We start from the raw sequence: 20,262 nt of genomic DNA on the forward strand, positions 1-20,262 counted from the left end.
CTGTTTTCCTCTAAGTCCTTTTGCTGGAATCTTGCCCCTTCAAAGGAGCTCTGGCAGTCTGGTTGCACACACAGATGAGATTATGCAGCACGATGCACAAATGTGTATATTTTGGAAGAAGTTCTCTGATGAAACTACCATATGCATTTAATGCTTCTGCTATAAATACGTTCTATTGCTAATTCATGCTTCCAGGTGTTATTTGAGTTTGATATCACTGTAATCTGCCAGATTTTGCCCATTTTACCCGAGCTGAGTCAGTTTCCCCTGAGCACACTGACAAGCTTTGGCTCTGCAGCTTTGGCTGTGTTTTCACTGCCCAGCACTCAGTCTGAAATGAGAGCATGGGATCCATATTCTGTCATGCTCACAGCCTCCTGTTCAGCACAGCCTTTGGAAGGTTGAATAAATAAGAATCACCATGTCTGCAGGCAGACAGAGGTTAACTAGCTGGATAGTGACTGAAGCAAACTTTTTGATTCACCATTCAGATAGAGTCAGTATCCCCAGCTCCTTGGAAACTCCATCCAGAAGGAAGCTATGTAATGGCTCAAAGACAGTGCATATGCAGATAAAGAATTTACTTTACTCCCTTGGCCACTTCAAGTCCTTGGGGTTGTTTTGCTAAGTGACTGAGAATGACGTTAGGTCACAACACGCTGAAGCAGAAGCTACAGGTTCTCGCCAGTTATATCTGACATTATTTCCAGATGTTCCAGCTCTAGCCATCATGGTCCACTGCAGGGATCCTGGCAGAGGGGCTGTCACTTTGATCTCTTTGTACAAGCCTTTGTGTACCCGCCAACTCGGTTCCTGACTTTCCTGGCAGGACTGCCCATTGCCCTTGTCTGCAAAATCTATTACAATACAGAGACATTCTTTTGCTTAAACAAGGGTCTTCATTTCCTATTCATGAAAAGTTTAAGTGACAATTCCAGGGCATCTTAAACAATAGCCATTTGTACACAGGCTTGAGATAAAACTGCATTTGCATCCTTGAAGGGCATTCTCATCGAACAAAGCAGTATGGGGCCTCACACCTGGAGAGATAGGATGCTTCTGTGCCTCTCACCATAATTTTGTCAGGTCTAATTCCACTGTTCTTCTGCCAGAAGTAGAAGTGATATTTCACATCCAAATGCGACAGAGTCCAGCTGGGAGCTACAAAGATGATTAAGGCCCTGGAAGGTCTCCCATAAGAGGAAAGGCTGAGAGCTCCAAGGCTGGTCAGCTTGGAGAAGGAAGGCTGAGAGGTGATCTTATCAATGCTTATAAGTATCTCCGGGACAGGTGTCAAGTGGAGGAGGCCAGACTCCTTTCAGCGGCGACCAGCATCAGGACAAAGGGCAGTGGGCACAAACTGGAACACAGGAAGTTCTGTACAAGCATGACAAAGAAATTCTTTACTCTGAGGAGGCCAGAGCTCTGCAACAGGCTAAGCTGTTCAGAGAGGTGATGGAGTATCCTTCCCTGGAGATATTCAAAACCCACCTGGATTCTTTCCAGCGCTGCCTTCAGCAGGGAACCTGCTTTAGCTGGGGGTTGGACTAGATGATCTCCAGACACTCCTTCCAGCTCTTACAGTCCTGTAATTCTATCAGAGCTTCACTGAGGAATGGGCATTGCCTGCAAACTGCAGGACTATTTGATCCCCTCTCAACCTAGCACGACTGAAAGAGAGCAGAAGAGTAAAAATGTAAAACACAGACCCAGGACCAGTAATCCCAGCAGCCAGCATCTCTTTGTAGGGAATGGATAATCACGTTTCCAGCTGTCACTCTTCTGAAAAATCCCTTAGCTGTTCTACCATGATTCTCCCCTGAAAGCTACCCAAGCACTGGCACTGAAGAGGAAGGAGACCGCATTCCTCCACCCCTCTGCTCCTCCCGTATTTCTGGGAGCTGTGTTGTCTCCCTTGAACATACACTGCTGAGACACACAATGAGTGTGACCAGTTCTACAGTCTTGCTGGCTGGAAGGTGAGTTTCGATGTAGCAAGGCTGGAAGGGCTGGTGACTTTTTTCCTGGGAGGTGTAACCAGCAGCAGATGTCTCTCATGAGCAGAGCCTCCCAGGGCTCACAGGAGAAAACAGGAGATTTCTGCCCTCTTTTGTAGCCCTGAGTTGCCTTTGCTGGGGGTGACTTGAAGGGTGATGGAGTATGGTAAATGCTGTCCTGTAGCAGCGACACAGGCATTGACACTGGGAGGTGAGACAATTGTTTGCATTAGAACTTTTGCTGTAAAGGGCCTTTTGCAAATGCCATGCTTTCCATAGAGCTGCAAGGGAAGTCATGCGTGGAGAACAGCTGGTGAGTGACAGTAAGAGAGAGGTGTGAGGTGTGAAGGTGGACTCAGGAGTCAAATGGGATGTGAGATGGCTGAATAAGCACTGGTGGATGAACCAGAAAATTCCAGAAAAGTGATTTTTGAATGCTTGTTAAGTCAGTCCCATGACATTGTATTCTCGAGTGCATGGAACACCGCTCTGATTAGAAATGTTAGTTCATGAGAGCAGTCCTACGCAGTCCGGTGCATTGCAAACTATTAGAAAGTCTGTCCCGGGGCTGGGGGGACAGACAGGGCAGTCCTTCCGAGCTGTGAAAACAAGAGGGTCAGCTGGCAGATGGGAATTGCACTGGAGCTGGAGCACAATTTAACAGAATCATAGAAGGGTTTGAGTTGGAATGTCACCTCGTTCAACTCCCCTGCAATGAAAAGGGATACGTGCACCTCAGTCAGGCGCCCAGAGCAGCCTCACCTTGAATGCCTCCAGGGATGATCATCCACTCCATTTCTGGGCACGTGTTCCATGCCTCACCACCCTTATCATAAACATCTTATTCCTAATATCCAGCCTAAATCTAAATCTAAATTGAACTGAGTGTGTCTGGATGAACTTGCTGCTTTGTGCTGCTGGGATGGAGAATGTCTCCCAAAACCAAAGCTTGCTGAGGACTGAGCAAATGCAGGTTGCAAGCTGCAGGTTGATCAAGTTCTGTCTTTCTGTGTTTCATGCCTGTGATATGATTGTCATTTTCTCTTACCTGTCTACAATTATCTGCTGGATCGTGGAAAGTTTTCACGAGTTTTGTTCCTGAAGTCTAACTATTTAATACTGAACTGTATAGCAAACACCAGATTTTGCACGTCAGATGGAGCAACCCTGGCTCTATATAAAGACCTGGGGATGAGGAGCTGGAGAGAGCAGCTCTACAGAAAGAACTGCCATTTCAAATCCAACAACCTGGTACTTCTCCCAAACGACCCTGTAGATAAGGTGAAAACGGGCTTTTGGAACTTAAAAAAATTACTTTTATTTTAGGAACCAATAAAATTATGGCAGATATTTACAAATAATTATCTCACATAAAGGTTACATGAAATCAAAGGTCCACAAGTAACAGTCACTCTCATGAAAAGACACACAGATATTGAACTACGCCAATCTTATTGCATGTTTCTTCAACTAATCTAAAAATAAAACGTGTTGCAGTCAACCATTTAACTTAGAATAAAATCACAAATCTCAGTTCTGACAAGAAAAAGAATCGGGAACAAAAGGCGTAAAAGAAGTTCAGAAGACCCATCCCTGGTGACCCACACCTCAGCACGCCCACTGCCCAGCCCACCTCCCCCTTGTTCTCCCCAAAGTAAAACGCAAAACAAAATCCCCAAAATAATGTTCAACATCTTTGGCAAATTGGCACTGCTGTAATTACATTCAAATATTATAACACACGAAAGCAACACACAGCACTAAGGAAAAACACCAAAATTTCAAGTCTGTTCTTTTCCTACTAGAAAAAAAGAATACAAAACATACACACTTTAAGAAGCAATTTTTCATCTGTTTTGCAACAGATGTTATCCCCTACTTTCAAAGGCAATTCAGCAGTTATTTTTATGAGTTTTCTTCTGTGTTTTTTTGTGTTTTTTTTTTTTCCATTTTTATGCATTTTTTAAGGAAAGGAGGCTTTTTTTTTTTTTTTTCCCCTCTCCTCTCTTTCTTTTCCTCTTACAAGAAGTAAGCTTCAATGCAGGCATTGCAGACTTTGGTGGATACGATAGATATGTATGTATTTCTTTGTTGCTAGAAGTTCCTAATAGAAAGTAGTTTATCTCTATGGAAAAAAAAAAAAAGAAAAAAAAAAAAAAGCCTGTTCTCTTTTTTTTTGTTCTTGAAAGTAAATTCCATTTGCAGTGAAATGATTTTCTGTAATTCCAGAATGTACAAAGGCCACTAGAAAGTGAAAAACCAGGACAAAGTTTCTTTGCACTACAAGGCTGAATGAAGCAATAGAAAGATCTAAACACCCACTGACCATTTTTCCGTCTCCATTTACAAGGTTACTCATAAACCTGGCTGCAGGAGTCCAATGGCGCGGTTAGCAGTGGCACGGGAGGCTGTCAGCAGGCGCTGCAGTGGGCACAGACCCAGAGGTGCTCGTGGGCCTATGAGTGCTCACACGTGTGCACATCAGTCTCTGCACACTCTGCTCACGCTCACTGCCATGCTGACACAGCACTTGGCTTGCACTGAGCACCTCCCAAAGATGCTTTCTGCTCAGTATTTGCAAGTCTTGTTTAAGGTTGGACTGGATGATCTCAAAGGTCTTTCCCAACCTTAGTGATTCTGTGATTAACTCCACCAGAAAAGAAATACTGCTTGTTTTTAATCAAGTGGATTTCTGCCTGAGGGCACAGCAGTTCTCTTGCTGGAGTCTTGAGTCATTCACTGTCATTCAGCTCTCTACCTTCAGTGCAGAGCAACTGCTGGGGATCAGAATGAGAGCCAGCACCTGTGTCACTGTGAGCAGCCCAACCTGGCACAGCTTTTGCTCTGCACAAGACTGCAGGGCACAGCCTGGGAGCTGCTGGCCATCTGGAGCTCTCTTGTCATTTTCTCAGTGAATCCATAAGAAGAAGCAGTTTTCCCAGCACTGCAGGGATGGAGTCACAGGATGGGTCAAGTTTAATGCTGTGCTCCCATCATGAACCAATGTCACAATGTCCCAGTTTTAGGGAAACATGCGCGCATAAACATGCAGGAAAGAATGCAGAACCATGGAGGACACTTTGCTGAAGCCTCTACATTGCCCCAGCAGCCAGCCCCACAAGTTATCTGGGCTGTGTGCCGTAACACTTGGAACTGTTGGATAGTCATGCTTGGAAATAACGTAGCATGGCTTCAATTCTCTTTCATGATAAAGGACTTGTAAAAGAGAAAAAAATAAAGAAAATTTTAAAGTAGAATACAATCCCATCAGTCAAGGCAGTGTATGGGAGAATGCATATAAACAGAAAGCTGCTGCCAGCACTCTGCAGTGCAGCAAGTGAACTCCTCTGCACCCTCCTCAGTGCACAGCCATTGCAACATACATGTTATGTAGAAAGATGACAGAAGTCCAGCAGTTCTCTCATGAACTTCACTTTCCTTTCAGCTTGCCTCTTCTCTTTTGTTCTTTTTTCTTTTTTTGTTTTTTTTCTCCTGGTACTCTGTCCTTCTTTGCTGTTTCCTTCACACCAATCTACAGCACCGAGGCTCTCTCCAGAGCCTGCAGTTCCACCATTCCTGAAAGTTCTGCTTTGACATCTCTACGTTTCTGAATGAAACACCTGCTTTCTGACCTCACGGCCCCAGATCCTGGAGCATTTTCCTGACCGGATAGGTAACAAGGACTTTAGTCTAGGGATCCTGTCTTGGCCTGTGTCTAAATCTGCAGGTGATGGGTGCCATCTTACAACAGTGCCTCTGAAGTCAAATCTTTGGGCATAAACGCTAAACTCAGTGCCCACAGCATGACTTCTTTATGGCTACATTTACAGCACAGAACCAAGGGTTTCCTCAACAATTCATGTAACACCAGTTCACAGCTTTTATTGATTCAATTTTATGTCAGTATTTTCTCTCTCCACCTCTAGCCTTTATTTTTAGGCCTGTCGGAGCTGGCAAGCTATTGCTGGAATGCAATACTGGAATGCATACTACATGAAACACCATCAATCTAGCTGCACAAAAGAGCTCAGCGGTGGAACTGCCTGAAGGCACTTTTGTGGGGCTGAGTTCTGCAAGAGGTTGGCAATGATGTCCCATGCTACAGGACATCCTGCCCAAACCAAACAACAGCAGCGCCTCCCGTGCCCCAACACCAGTGTTTCTGGGTGCATGAAAATGACCCATGAAGCTAATCTACAAAACTGAACCAGGCTCAGCAGATTAATAATGGTGTTGCTCACATTCCCATCCCTTTGCAACACCAAGTGGCCACTTGCTTCCAGTCTCCACTTTGTTCTACATCCTCCCCTGCAGCCAGCACATGTGAACATAGCATGCATGTTGAAGGCCTTGCTCACATCTTCTCAGCCAGGCCTGTTGCAGAGTAGCTGGCTGTTGGAGAGGGCATATACATGGTTGACTTTGTTACTGTCAAAAATACAAAGCACTGACAAGTGTGTTTTCTGGAAGTATGGATGGCATGCATGCTTAGCAGGCTAAATCCTGCTTGTTTCTCGCAGAGAAACAACCTGAGCTTACACAAATGAGCCACACCTCCAAGGAATCCTCAGCAGTGTTTGAGGGAGGTGGACCAGACACAGATCCCTGCTGAACACGTGCAACGGTGAGCATCTGTGGTTCATCTGTGGTTGTGAGCTGGAATGCGCAGGCAGAGGGAGGACTTGTGCAAGGCCTGTGCACCTGCACCTTCTCTGCCTCTTACCCAAGCTGTGGCTCAGTGGATGCAGGCCTCCACCATGCACTGCAGGACAACTCTGGCCAAGGACCAACCCTTAAGGATTCTTGATGTAAACACTAAGGCAAATCAAGGGCTGAGTGTAAACACCTTAGGTCACTTAGTCCACAGGCATGCATCCTTGTAATGTATGACGGTTGCTCCAAAAGTAAAGCCTCCTGTTTTATTATGTTGGCCCAAGAAATCACAGGTGGATGTTGGAGATATAACAGTAGAGGTTGAACCTTCCTACCAAAATTCTTCTCCATTTTGTTGCCATGAGACAGATGGCAGCAGAGGGGCTCTCTTACAAAATGACGTCTGACATGGAAGTACATATGAAGCAAAGCTGTGCCACAGAATTCCTCCACTCAAAAAAAAATTGCAGCAGTTGACTTTCATAGATGCTTGCTGAACATACACAGAAACCAAAGAGTGGATGTGAGCACAACGAAGCAGTGGGTGTTGTGTTTCAGCAGTAGTGGCACTGACTTGAAAGACAAGCCATGTTCTGAATAGCTGTGCACAGATGTCACACCACAAAAGGAAGAGTCTCCAAATAAGCTCATCCACTCAAAATGGTTAACAGTGGTGACTCAGTCGAAAGATAGTGTTTTGTAGCTGAGAATTTGCTCTATCAAAAGGTGTTATTGTGCTCTTTACAGCTGTTGTAATTTCCATGAAAATTAATAAGAGGCATTACTTTTGGAGCGACTTACATACAAACCATGTTTTTCATAAGTCCATTGACTAACTACAAGAGTTTCTGTCCTGAGCATAATAGCATCTGTTGAAATTTCATGTCTTATGTTTAGCCTTCTCAGTGTTAACCTGACTAAAGCCATATAAGATATTTACCACCAGGGAATGAAAAACTAAGCTTTTAAAAAATGCTTGCTGGGTAGTACTCAGAACTGGTGCAAGCACATACATATAATCAACAGGAGCTGCTCTTCCTGCACTGGAAAGGCACAAGCACAGGCTTTGAGACCAGCTTCATCAGTGGTCAAGTAGCATCCCTGCAGCTCGTGTAGCTCACCCCCACCCTTGCTTTTGGGGCATGACCCACACCCTCATGTTGTACCATCAGATGTTTGTTTCTTGCCTCCTCTCCTAGTGTCAGATGACCTTCTAACTATCCAAGCTTACAGAAAAGGCAGCTGTTTTGGGGATATGCCTCTGCATGTGGTGTGCACACCTCAGCTGAGCTCGGGTGAAGAAACCCCAGCCAGCCACTGGGGTGCAAACAGCCATGCAGTATGTATGACACCAAAGCAAAGCTTCAGAAAATTCCCCAGGTAAATGATGGTTTTGTGCTTTTCAATTAAAAACGTGTGTGCGTGTTTGTGTTTCAGGTATCAAATGCTGAAAAATGAAAAGGACAATTTTTCTTGCAGGTAAGTTTGTCGCGTGCTCACAGAATTAAATTTTGGTTTAGGGAACCCATTTAAGCCAGTGGAACCTAGGTATCATCATGGCTTTTGAGAACCAGAGAAAATCTAGCATGGAACCTGAACCTAACAGTTGTGTGTTTGTGGCATGAAAAGGTACAAAACATGCCACTGAGACTGGGGAACACACGGAGGCTGCCAGTGCTCACTGATGGCAGGCACACGAGGTGCTGGCAGCAAGGAGAACAGGGAGGAATGTTAGCTCAGACGTTGCAATTTCAAAGAAATGCTTGCAAAACTGGAAGCAAATACTTAATACTTGATTGTTCATTCGTGGGACACCACCAGCAATCCCTTCTCAGCCTTGGGAAGGACACAGGCAAACACAGACAGGTCTCTTTGCAGTGCCGATGCTGTGCAGTCAGAGGCTGCAGGTAAGTCTGGTCTCAGCAAGGTCAGCTCTTCCCTCTCTTCCAGGAGTGGCTAGGCACATGCACACCATAACACATGGCAAAAGGCAGCTGCACTGGGGGATAGTTTTCCCTGTTTCCTGGAAAAAGCAGTGGTTGGTGTATTGCTTACCAGATCATTGGTAAGCTGCTCTCTTCAATAGCTCGGGGAAGCAGTGAGCACTGAATGAAATCTCACCTTCGCGCTCCTTTCTTGAGTAGGAAGGCAAGACATGCAGGATTAATGGGGCAAAGTTCTCTGTGACTCCAGTCTCGAATTCAAAACTGCTCTCCTCAGTGTTACTAGAATGACTTGAGATACCTTCATTTAAATGGACAGACCCCCCTGACCAGCACGCCTCAGAAAGCAGGTGTGTCTGCCCATGTGTTCAGTATACTCTGGTCAATAGTCCACTTCACAGAAATCAGTATGGCTGTATGTTCCCCCTTTGTTTCAGGGTGCCCATAACTGGGTTTTAGCAGACGACCCGCTGAGATGTAGATAAGGTGTCTACTATTTTTCTTTCCTGAATGCAGTTTAACTTGAAACCAGAGAATTTGTTTCAGTGCTCATTATGATGACAAATGAACACAAACAAATACTAGACAACAAACCGTGTCAAAATTGCCCATGTCTTTCTGATGTCTATGAGTTTGGTACCAGCATATAGCATGATTACACACAGCTGCTGGTTAGGATGCTGTGCAGCAGTAACATCAGCCTGAAAGATAGCCACAATGAGTGTTAACCTGGTTCAAAGTTGCTTAAAGCTTATTGAATTCTTTGAATCAGTGCACCAGTTTCAAAACACATTTTCAGATGCATTTTAAACCTAGACTTGTACAGTGTTGCTGCATACGCAGAGTCAGTCTCATAGCAGTACAAACAAGCAAGTATTTACAGTGCTGCTTGTGTAAAATTGAGCAGACTGATCTTTCTTTGCCACAAAAAAAAAAAAAAGCAATAATAATAATTTAAAAAGCTTGTGTTGAGTCTCACAGCCTGTCTCAGTGTGCAGTAAGAGGAAGCTATCCCGCACAGGGAGGCCCACATCTCTTCCTTATCCCCAGTTACAGCCGTGGTACCCACAGCGATTAAAGCAGTAGCCAGACAGCTGCAAACAACATGAAACTACTGCATTCCTATGACCGCATGATGTGCCAGGAGAACCATGTCCTCCTATTTCTTTGTTTCACTTCAGACCCAGACAACATCACCAGAATTAAGAAAATGACAACGTTAAGTTTTCAGAGTCTTAAGAGTAAAATTTCAATGAGCTTGTTCCTACTATTTACTTTCTTCCTCCTTGACTTGCACGGTTGTAGCAAGGTGACTCCATGCAGTTGTCCCAGGCAGTATTTTGTGGTAAGTGCTCAAGCTTTGGGTCCGAGGTCAGTGGCGGTCATAGGCGGCAGCAGCTGCTGGTGGGGCTGCTCCACGGGCTGCAGCACTGTAGTAGTAAGGAGAGCCTGGAAAAGAGGAGACTCTATGAAGAGAACAGATGGGGGGAAAGTGCAATCTCACAGTGCCCAGGGCTCCTTCCTTTGGGTTCTGTGCCACGGGAATGAAGGTGGAGTGATCAGCACAAAATCACGTCCCGCACTGCTGCAGCTGCTGTGCACTGCTGTGGGTTGGAGAGCACCTGGTTTGTGCCTTTTACATCACAAAATCTTCAACACATTTTAGAATACAAGGTTGGAGTATTCTGTCTCCAAAAAATTACAAGACTGACCTCTCTCATTCTTTTTTCCCTTGTTTTTGAAGAATGAGAACCTTGCACCCAAAAGCACTCAACGTATTTTACTGGACTCAGAAATAATTACCTCTTTTCTCACACTGCTTCTTTCAGGGAAGAAGTCCCTTGGCTTTCCCTTGCTCTGGCAATGATTTCAGAGCTCTGAGAACCAGAGATGCGCTGTGCAGGTTGAGAAGTGCTGACGCACTCACCTACTAACACAAGACCTGAGAAATAAACACTGATGATGAATTTTCTGCCCTGAGGCGCTAAGCATCAAACCACTGGGTGATTATTGAAGGGTTACCTGGAATCTGGGTTGTTTGCTGCAGTAGAGAAGTGTGTTAGACTTCATTTGTGTCTACACATACGTGTCTTTGGACAGTACAAGCTATAAAATGATTTTTGTGTACACAAGAGAGAAAACAAACTGATATGGTGCAAGAAAAGAATTACAAAATATTTCAAAGTTTTGTCAGTTCAGCCTTCGTGTCATCAACTGAGTTCCATATGCATGAAATGTGAAATGGGACACAGTGGGGAAGAGTCCCGTGGAAGGACTCACGCTTGGACTCCTGCGACTGACATAACTGGGCAGGTTTGGCAGAGCATCACAAAGTCTACATGAGGATCTGCTCTGGAGCAGCTGGGCTGCAGGCTCAAGCATGGGACTGAACACTGATTTGATAACTTCTGCAGCTCCAGCAAAGCAGAGGGGCTGATTCTCTCAGGAGAAGGGGAGTGACACCAGTCCTCGAGTGGCATGTATACAAATCAGCATGGCATAAACACAAGTGTTTTGCACCAATGGGTGGGCAGAGAGCTGAGGACCATAAGACCACTGCAGGCTGTAGGGTCAGCAGGAGAGGGAAGTCCCCCGCACACTGTGTGTCTTCAGCTGGTTTCCTTCCTCTGGGTATTCTACCAAGTGCTGCTGGCTGAAAAGCTCAAGCACAGAGCTGGAATCTCACCAGACTCGAACAGGGAGCTTATGGACATTGAGTGTTAACTATCAGCTCAGAAGGTGATTACAGAGCACTGGAACAGATTGTCTGGAGAGGCTGTGGAGTCTCCTTCTGTGAAGATATTCAAGACCTGTCTGGATGCCAGCCTGAGTGACCTACTGTAGGGAATCTGCTTTAGAAGGCGAGTTGGACTCCATGATCTCTTGAGGTCCCTTCCAAACCCTGGGATTCTGAGATAATTGCCACACCCAGGGATTGCTTTGCCTTCTCCCCAAGAAACACCTTGTGGAGTGCTCAGCTGGCAGGACTCAGCACTTTGCACCTCAGACACAAATAACTAGAGGTACTAAAGGAAGCGCTGCTGCCCCAAATGGGGACCCAAGGGGCCATCACTACTGGCCCAAATACTTCCCAAAGACAGGGCCTTTCCAACGTGCTGCGCCTATTGCTGGGTCCTCACACATGCATGCTTACTTGTTTCTTCTGCCTTCTTTCTGAACACCTTGCCAGGAAGGTAACTCAGACCACACCATCAGTCTACTGCTTTTTTATTTCTGAGCCAATGCACCCAACACAAAGTGTGGATCATCTCTGCTGCTGCAGAGCAAGGTAGCACGTCCAAGTAAAGCACTTGGTGGGACTTCTGCATGCACCCAGTAGGCACCAGGAGGCCTGGCACAGCCTGGAGCATCTTTCCAAAGGCCTTGCACTTTTGCTGAGTTTTATTTCTCTGGTTTGCAGATGAAACAAAAAGGTTGTATTTTATGCAGAAAGTGAGAACAGCACATTACAAAGCAATCACTCCTTCTCCCTGTCAGGATGCTCCCATCCAAATAGACTTGTCCATCCTTGGGCCATTTTTTCCTTCCAATTCATATTACCTTCCATATATTCCTTGGCACAGCCATTTCTGGCCCCTCCTTGTTCTCCATCTGCTCACAGAAGACTTGCCTCCAGCTCCATTGAGCAGCCCACAGACCTCCCTGCAGAACACCATCCTGGCCCCACAACCACAGGCAGCCCCAAGCAGTGAGACATGAAGCACAGACCACAACCACGAAGCAAAAGCTGCCACAGGCAGCACCGAGTTGAAAGCAATGAGAGAAAATGGCAAAGAAGTTATTGCAACAAGCCAGCATGAAATTGAATCGTTTTTCTTCATTAGACTGCCTTTCTGTTATCCACTCTTAGCGTGTGCTTGTTGAGCAAGGTCTGAGCTGGTATGCCTGCCAGGCCCTGCAGGCAGTGATGGACGGAGCCCCAGGCACACGCTTGCTTCCCAGCATGTCTGTGCACACGCTCCTGTGCACATCACTACATTGTAGGAGCTTGAGGTCATCAGCAGAAGAGTGCGGAGAACACGAGGTGCCCTCTTTTCCACCTCCTCACAATGTTTCCATGTGGACACCTGGCTGCAGCTCTGAGATGGGTGCAAGGCAAGTAGCCAGTGCTGTGATACCAACCCTCCCAGCACGGCCCTGCAGAAACCCAGGGCTGGTTGCACTGCTGCTGCAGACAGGGAGCTGTGTCATGTCATGCAGGAGGTGCAGGCTATACCCTGTGCAGAGCTGCAGGTGATGCTGGCGGCAGACAGGAGAGCATGAGGCCAGGGAGCTGCCTCAGTAAAGTGATTTCTTCTTCTTCTGCCCTTGCTTCTCTTTACCACCCTGGAGGACTGGAAGTTGGTTTCTGTCCATCTGCTAGAGCTGTGGATCACAGCACTCCAGACTGCCTTTCTGCACAGTCAGCCATCGGTATCAGTTCTCAGGCTGGCTGGAGCAGATGTGAGTGAGCTGCAGATGCAAAAGGAGCAGCAAGCACAGTGCAGGTGCAGCACTGACAGCATGCAGCCGCTTTCCTTGAGGAATCACACAGCTCTGCAGCTCTGCTTCCACCCACACACCCTTCCCAAGCATGGCCTTGGGGTGGAAAAACTGGCTTACCTCTCACTGCTGCTCCAAAATCACAGGAGAAAGACGAGGGACTAAGCTCTGAAACTGCCACACCGTCCTCAGGTCTCTTTGTTCCTACCCTCATTCCTTCCCCCCAAATCATTTTTCATCCCAAATACTTTCTTGCACTTGTACATCATTGCATCTCTCTTCTAAATTCCTCTTTCACAGATCTGAGCTTGGTGTGATTGCTGCAGAGCAATTCTTCCTGGTCAGAACAGGGAGTTAATTAAACATAGGTGCTGCTGAGTGCTTGGAGTATTACAATTTCATCTTGGTGAAGGGAGGGGACTTAGTAAAACAAACTGTGTCAGTCTGTGCACTACTACAGATTAATTTTGTCAGGGATTCTGCTTTGATGTTGATACTGCCAAATCTTGCTCTCCAGAGAGAATTATTAAATGTACTCACGTATACTGAGAAGTGTGGAAGCAGCATGGATACAGCTTACATTAACCTCCTCTCCAGTGCAGGTGCTCAGGCACATCTCATGAGTCTTCTGGCTGTGCACGGTGGGGTAGAGCAGGCACCTGAGGCTCTGCAGCAAGGTCTGCAACACGGCTCTGCAACAAGGCTCCTCCTTGTCCAGAGTTACCAGTGAGCAACTGAGACCTGGCCACGTGTGGAGTGCCCAATACTACAAGGATACAGGCAGAGCTGTGTGTGGCTGGGCTCCCTGCAAGGCTCAGGACACCTGCTGGTTGTTCCAATGCAATGGACATGGCTAGGATGGAGATCACCTTCCCTAGCTGCCCCTGCGAGGTTGTGCTCTGTGCTCACAGCTAGCATAGCTCTGGGACCCCAGCAATGCCTTGTCTCTCACTGAGCACTGCTGGCACAGTACCAGGACTCTCTCCAAGCTCCCAATGCCAGCACATGGAGGCAGGCAAGAGATGAGGAGGGGACACTGCTGGGGCACTGATCTAAACTGATGGAAGGGACTCTCCATTCTGTGGCACCAACTCTCACAGGTCCGCATACTGAGCCTTTCAGTCCACTCCCTTTGCTGTGGGCAGAATGCATTTGTACCAGCTGTACACAAACTGTGTTCTGCTCACAGAGTCAAAGAGAAAGAATTTGCCCCCAGAAATTATCATCCAAAAACGGAACAAGGACACCAAAGCAATCCTTTCCTGTACCAGTGGAAGTCTGCAGGCATGAGTTTGCAACCCAGCCTTGCCAAAAGCCACTCTTGTTATGCAGGAGGATGGACCTCAGGTCAGGTCTGCATTTATTCTGAACATCCCACCGGTTTCTTCACGGATTTGCAGGGGAAGTGAAAGAAACATGCAAAGCCTGTCTTCTGAGGCCTGTCTCCAGGTGCTTCAGAGCTCGCTTTGTCTTCCCTTCCGCAGCGGGAGTTTGAAATATCTGATTTGACTCCAAAGGAGGTACAAAAACAGCCATTAAGAAATCACTGTGTGCACTCTTCAGACTGGTTAAAGCATCTTCTTCCACACAGCCCAACCAAACTCTTGCAGGCAGCCCTGGCTGCGGCCATGGCAACTGCAGGTTTAAGCACCAGGGCTCCTCTGGCTTTGTACAGCCGTGCCCATCGATATTAGCTGAAGATCTGTTCTCTGATTTATGATGGAAGCACTAACAAACCCTTAAATGTGGCACAGAAAATAGCAGTAGCTTACCAGCACCATGGCATGAGAGGCAGAGGCTGTCTATTGCTCCCGAAGGATTTGTTTAAGGACAAGAACCATGATGAATACAGCCTGGGTGGCTCAATTACATGGGGACTCAATTACTTAAAACAAAGAAAGTGGATGGGGAGGGAAAAAAAAAGACAAAAATTCAAAATTATTTCTCTGCTGGAGGTCACATACAACAGCCCTGTCATCCATAAATCTGGAAATCTCCAAGGCACGCTATTCCTCTGTTGAAAGATGACAATTAATTGGTATTTTACTTACCTCATCCATGCAAATTATGCAGGGAACAATTCTAATTACTGCATTCTACATGTGTACAAGGTCAAAGTGGGCCATCTTTTGACAGTGGTGTAAAATGGATTGTGTTTATGCTTCACATGAGGGCCATGATCCTGCGTGAGCTGTGGGGCTCCTGCTCCCTACTGTTTGTGAGAGCCCATGCAGACATCTGAGCGACTGCACGAGCACAACAGGCACTGCAAACCCACAGCTGAAGAGCAAGCGTAACATGAGGTCTGGGAGAAATGCAAATGGCTGGAACCAGCAAGGAGACAGCACCACTGTGGTAGTGGGGCTAACATTCAGTGACAAGACACAGCATCTCCCTGAAGAAGGCACTCCCAATAAAATGATGCCAGTTTTGTAGGGATAGGATTCCTCCTCTTCGAGAAATGGGCATTCTGTCTTCCAGCAATGCCTTGTGTCTGCCAAATGATTCCATGAGGCAGAAATGGGAAGACAAAGGCATTCAGTAGCAGGCTTCCTGCTGGTGAAGGGAACTAGGAGGTCTGCTGTACCCAGTGGAGATCCATAGCCACTCATCAGTGAAGAGCACTGGGAGACAAGGCAGCACCAGGACACACATCCTGCTTACCCTGGTGATTGGTAATTGCCACTGGCTTATAAATGAGTACAGGTAGGAGCACAGCCCCAAAGTGGGGGCAGCAACTTACCCAGAAGTCCGGGATTGGGAAACCTCCAGGAGTCGTTGTAAGTTGAGTACTGTGGGTGGCTGTATGGGCTCCCAGAAAACTCACTCCCTAAATTAAAGGGAAACAGTAAAAAGACAAAATAAAGGTCATTTGATATAAGACTACAGTCACATGTGCGGGGAAAAACACACAAGTTCAGCATCTGTTGTATTCCAGTGAAAGCTTTCGCAAAAGCTCTGCCGACCACCCTGTCTGTAGAAGGGCCGTCTGGACCGCCCACTATTAAATGAGTACAGTCATCTTCTGTGTGTCCTTCTGCAGTCCAGCTCACCCCTGCTGAGTTAGTGGGATTTCCTCGTGCAGCCTGTGCTGCAGGAACAAGATGGCTTGCAGGAGTTGAGGAATCCGAGACCGACCTAAAAGGCCTGGCCACTGCCTCCACATCCCTGCAACACTCAGGGCAGCTGGGACGGAGCTGCTCAGCCAGTCTCCCTGTTAACAGAAGATAGAACAGCCGATCTTCTAGGTAGCGAACACCATTCTTGGCTCTCCAGCAGAACATGGGCCTGGACCCATGGACTTCCACTGATCACTTTAACAAAGGAAGAGGGATGCTTGCATCAGTTTCAGGAGTTTTTGAAACCCTCCAGACAAAGGCAGAGTTAAGACTCAAAGAATTGTTGCTATTTGTCTCCTCACAAGCTACTTTCTCCATCTTTTCTCTTCACATGTCATCTCCCTGTTTCATACCTGAGCTGCAATCTCTTCAGGGCAGCACCATGCATAACACAGCTCTGACCTTGGATAGGTTCCACTGCTATGCAAACAGAAATGTCACTGTTGTTTCACTGGAACATCTCCCATGAATGGCAGTTTCTCTGCTCTCCTATCTTTCTTCCACATCTCTTTCTCCTGCTCTGGTTCACAAGCATATACACACTAAACAGCGCCGATGAAGAAAGAACTATTTTCCTACGGCAATGTGGCAGAGAAGGCTGGCAGGTTGAAGAGAGAAGATGCTGGCTGCAGCCTTCATGTATTTAAATCCTCAGACACAGAATGGCTCACATCTCATACTGGGGAAGTCTCCTGCCTCAGCCAAGGGGCAGATCCACAACACACATCTCTATGCAGCTCTGCTGGGTCAGCACCCCATAGCACCACCTGCCACCACCTGGCACAGCCATCCAGCTGACCTGGAGCCATCGCCTCATCCCAGCCCAGAGAGCAGCCCCTCACTCAGGACAGGTCTGCCAAGAGGCTCATTTGCTGACCCCAGGAGAGAAGCATTAATGCTGTGGTGATCATTCAGGTATCACAAACGTCCTGAGCCGTGCGCTGCCGGAAGAGCACCATTTGGCTGCTGCTGGCATGAAGCAGCATCTGTGCTTGCTGGAGGCCGTGCGGTGTACAGGCAGAGGAGCGAGGTGGAGAGGACAGTGCCCACTCCCTGCTGCACAGCCCTTGCACGAGAAGCAGAGGTGGAGCAGAGCGTGCCCGCTGCCCTGCCCGCTCCCCCGGTTTGTTCCTCTGCAAACAGCGCCCCGTGACACATCCGGACCTGCAGCCTGCATGACCCGCGCCCACCAGAGACAGTACTGCACATCCCTGCCAGCACAGCGTCGTGTGCCCCAGGCGTTTCAATGGGTCACAGCACTCCCTCCCACCCTACGCCACGCGTGCTGCTTTGGAGGCAGCAACGCCTCCGAACACGCAGCCGTGCTGCAGATGGAAGCAGGCTGACATCTCATTGTTCCATTCTCTCCTGCCTCGCTCTCCTCCCCTCAGAACCTCTGCTACCCCCTTCCCTTCTCGCACACACATAAGGACCCTCTCTGGGGATGTGCTGGTGCCTGTCAGGTTGAAGCTTCCAATTCTCTGTTTTTTATGCCTCAGTGGTCAGGGTGTCAGGCTCCTGCAGCACACACCAGCCAGGAGCTGGAGGAGTCACTGAGCACCATCAGCTTGGTGACAGTACCGTGTGCTTCTTAACATACTCTGCATATCCATCAGCCCTGCAAAAAGAGGCTGAGGGTACAGGGGGGTTAGGGGGGCAGAGAGGGAATAGCAAATGAGAGAGAGAAACAAGTGAGTGGTGGAGGGAAAGGAGGGATGGGAGAGAAAGGCTCAGGCCCTGCTATCATCATCACAGTGTACAGGCAGGCAATTGCCGTGGCTGTGGGTGAACTAAACTGGATGAATGAATGCTGCACGAATGCCTCATGGGTTCCACCACGTGTTCCAGGCCCATCAGCATTACTTTCCAACTGCACACTGCCAACCAGCCCAAGCTCTACATTAAAAAAAAAACAAAAACAAAAACAAAAAAACAAAGAATCATGGAATCATTCACCCGGGGGCTCACACACACACATGCCTGCCTGCACTGTGGAGATGGGAGTGGGGGCCCTTCATGCTGAATGGTGCATACCTCCTCTCAGTGCAGGTCTGACAGCATGCCACCAGGATGCTCACTGCTGCTACGCTCAGAGGTGGAGGTTTGGGTGGAAGGTTTGAGAGGAGTGAACAGTTCAGAGCAACACTGCAGCAGTGGGCCCTGGGAGAAGTGCTCCATCCCAGAACAGCAGCACTGGGGCAGAATACAATGCCTCTGGGCAAGCTGTGGGACTGAGCTGTGCAGCTCAGCAGGGATGATGCAGCCATGAGGCTGAGCCATGCAGGTTGGTGGTGGTAGTGCAGGTGAGCTCACTTGTCCAGTATGTCTCCTCTAGGGACTGCCAGCTCGTTTGCTTTAAGGTAAAGTCTCACTGCATTTCCAGAGTGATGTGCAGAGGAAATGAAAACTCTGAATTCAAAAATCACAAGAAGCAGTATGTGAAGAAAAAGATGCCATGACTTAAGAGAACTGACCCTGCAAAGGAGTTGGGAAGACTGCCTGCCCCTCTGCACACAGGATGCTGGGTTCAGTCCACCTCAGAGGATTCATCACTCATCCCAAAACCACCTACCAGTGCCATTCTGCTCTGAGGAGCTCCATGGAGTATTGGGGTGCTGCAAACCATCCCTCACTGAAAGGGAAAAGGACGGGACAGAACAGCAGAAGTGCAAATGTTGGCTGTCCAAAGGAAGCAAGATGTGTGGAAGGACATCAGTGCAGTGGGTACCACATTCTTCCTTAAACGTCATCCAAGTCTAAGGGAAGATCCTCAGTCAATCTCAACCAGTTTAGGATCTTGGTAGGTAAAAGAGGAAATAAGTTGCATGTTCAACACCCTTTTTAGTTGTTTTTTGAAGGGACGCTGTGTAACCATGGAGGAACAGGCATTGGAAGGGACGCTTAGAGGTTATTTACTCTAAATTCATGCTCAAAGCAGAGCTTTTAAACAAGCCATATCCAGCTAAGTTCTGTCCTTTCCAACCTTAATGGCTATGATTCTCCCAGGACAAAGGTTCCACAGATTTCTGGGCTGCTGACTTCACTGTCACCACACAGCATGAAGGAGATCTGGCTTGTGCTGTCCTATCCATTGGGGTAGAACAACTGCCAGAGGCTGACTAGCAGGGAGCTGATAGTTCTCCTGCACTCCTATCTTTGTCCATGAGTGTTCCACAGGACGGAGGGCAATGACAACTCTGCCTCCTGCTCTGCCAGTGACTGTCCACTGGTCTACTTGCTCTCATCCAAACAAAGCAGATGGTGACACTAAAAAATTAAGGCACAAAAGAAGGAAACAGGTACCAAAGCACAACCCTACCGAAACAAAACGTGTTTCAGATGTAGTGCTCAACCTGGAAAGAAACCGAGCAGTAAAATGCACTGCGTACACCAAAAGTCTGTCATTTCCTACCCAGTTTGTCTCAAGGAAACTAACAACCAGTTGAAAGTCCCAGGATAAGCAAACAGAATCAATAAAGCAGCCACTGAAGAGCAGGCTTGGAAAATTTTCCGGTAAGAGTTAACAGCCAGACGTGCAACAGCAGTAACTGTGCTGCAGAGAAAGACCTCTGAGGGTAAAGAGCAGCTTCTGTGTAAGCACCATGTGTCTATTTTGGCTTTGGTGGATATTGGAAGCCTTGTTCACGTATGACAGCAAGCCAGCCCATTCCTAGTCTCACACAGGTAGATCTAATAGAGCCAGCCCCACCAAGATGTCCCTGCTGACTGCAGCATGAAACAGCTGCTCATCCCCTGTTGTGCCATCCTGCTTTACACACAGGTTTGTTACTCTGAGATGTGCACAGGCACAGAGTGAGAACACAGCAGAACATGGCAGTCACAATGTGAGCTCCATCTCCTCCTCGGTGGGCTGCAGACCTGAGGGCAGCATTTCCCCATCTGCCAACTGCATTTCACTGTTTCCCACTTTTGCATGGAAAGTGAGAGCAGCAGTGTGGCAGCACATGGATAAGGAAGGGTCAGTGATGACTGCAAAGGCAGCTCTTGGGTTTGCCTGATGAGACAAGAAACTCGAGCCACTTCTTT

At 47.5% G+C, this 20,262-nt stretch overlaps 1 protein-coding gene across 2 annotated transcripts in view; it reads right to left on the bottom strand.

Moving 5' to 3' along the window:
• Positions 1-3,946: 3,946 nt before the first annotated feature.
• Positions 3,947-20,262, bottom strand: part of PAX5 (paired box 5) — a 114,680-nt gene continuing 98,364 nt past the window's right edge. For both annotated transcript variants that reach the window (XM_052701470.1, XM_052701471.1), the window contains exons 9-10: positions 15,840-15,926; positions 3,947-10,042 (exon numbers count right to left, since the gene is read on the bottom strand). In XM_052701470.1, coding sequence (XP_052557430.1) covers positions 9,966-10,042; positions 15,840-15,926 — 164 coding nt within the window. In that variant the 3' untranslated portion in view covers positions 3,947-9,965. The remainder of the gene's footprint in view (positions 10,043-15,839; positions 15,927-20,262) is intronic.

The sequence above is a fragment of the Tympanuchus pallidicinctus genome, unplaced genomic scaffold (assembly GCF_026119805.1).
Source record: "Tympanuchus pallidicinctus isolate F22 unplaced genomic scaffold, pur_lepc_1.0 scaffold4, whole genome shotgun sequence".
Taxonomy (NCBI): domain Eukaryota; kingdom Metazoa; phylum Chordata; class Aves; order Galliformes; family Phasianidae; genus Tympanuchus; species Tympanuchus pallidicinctus.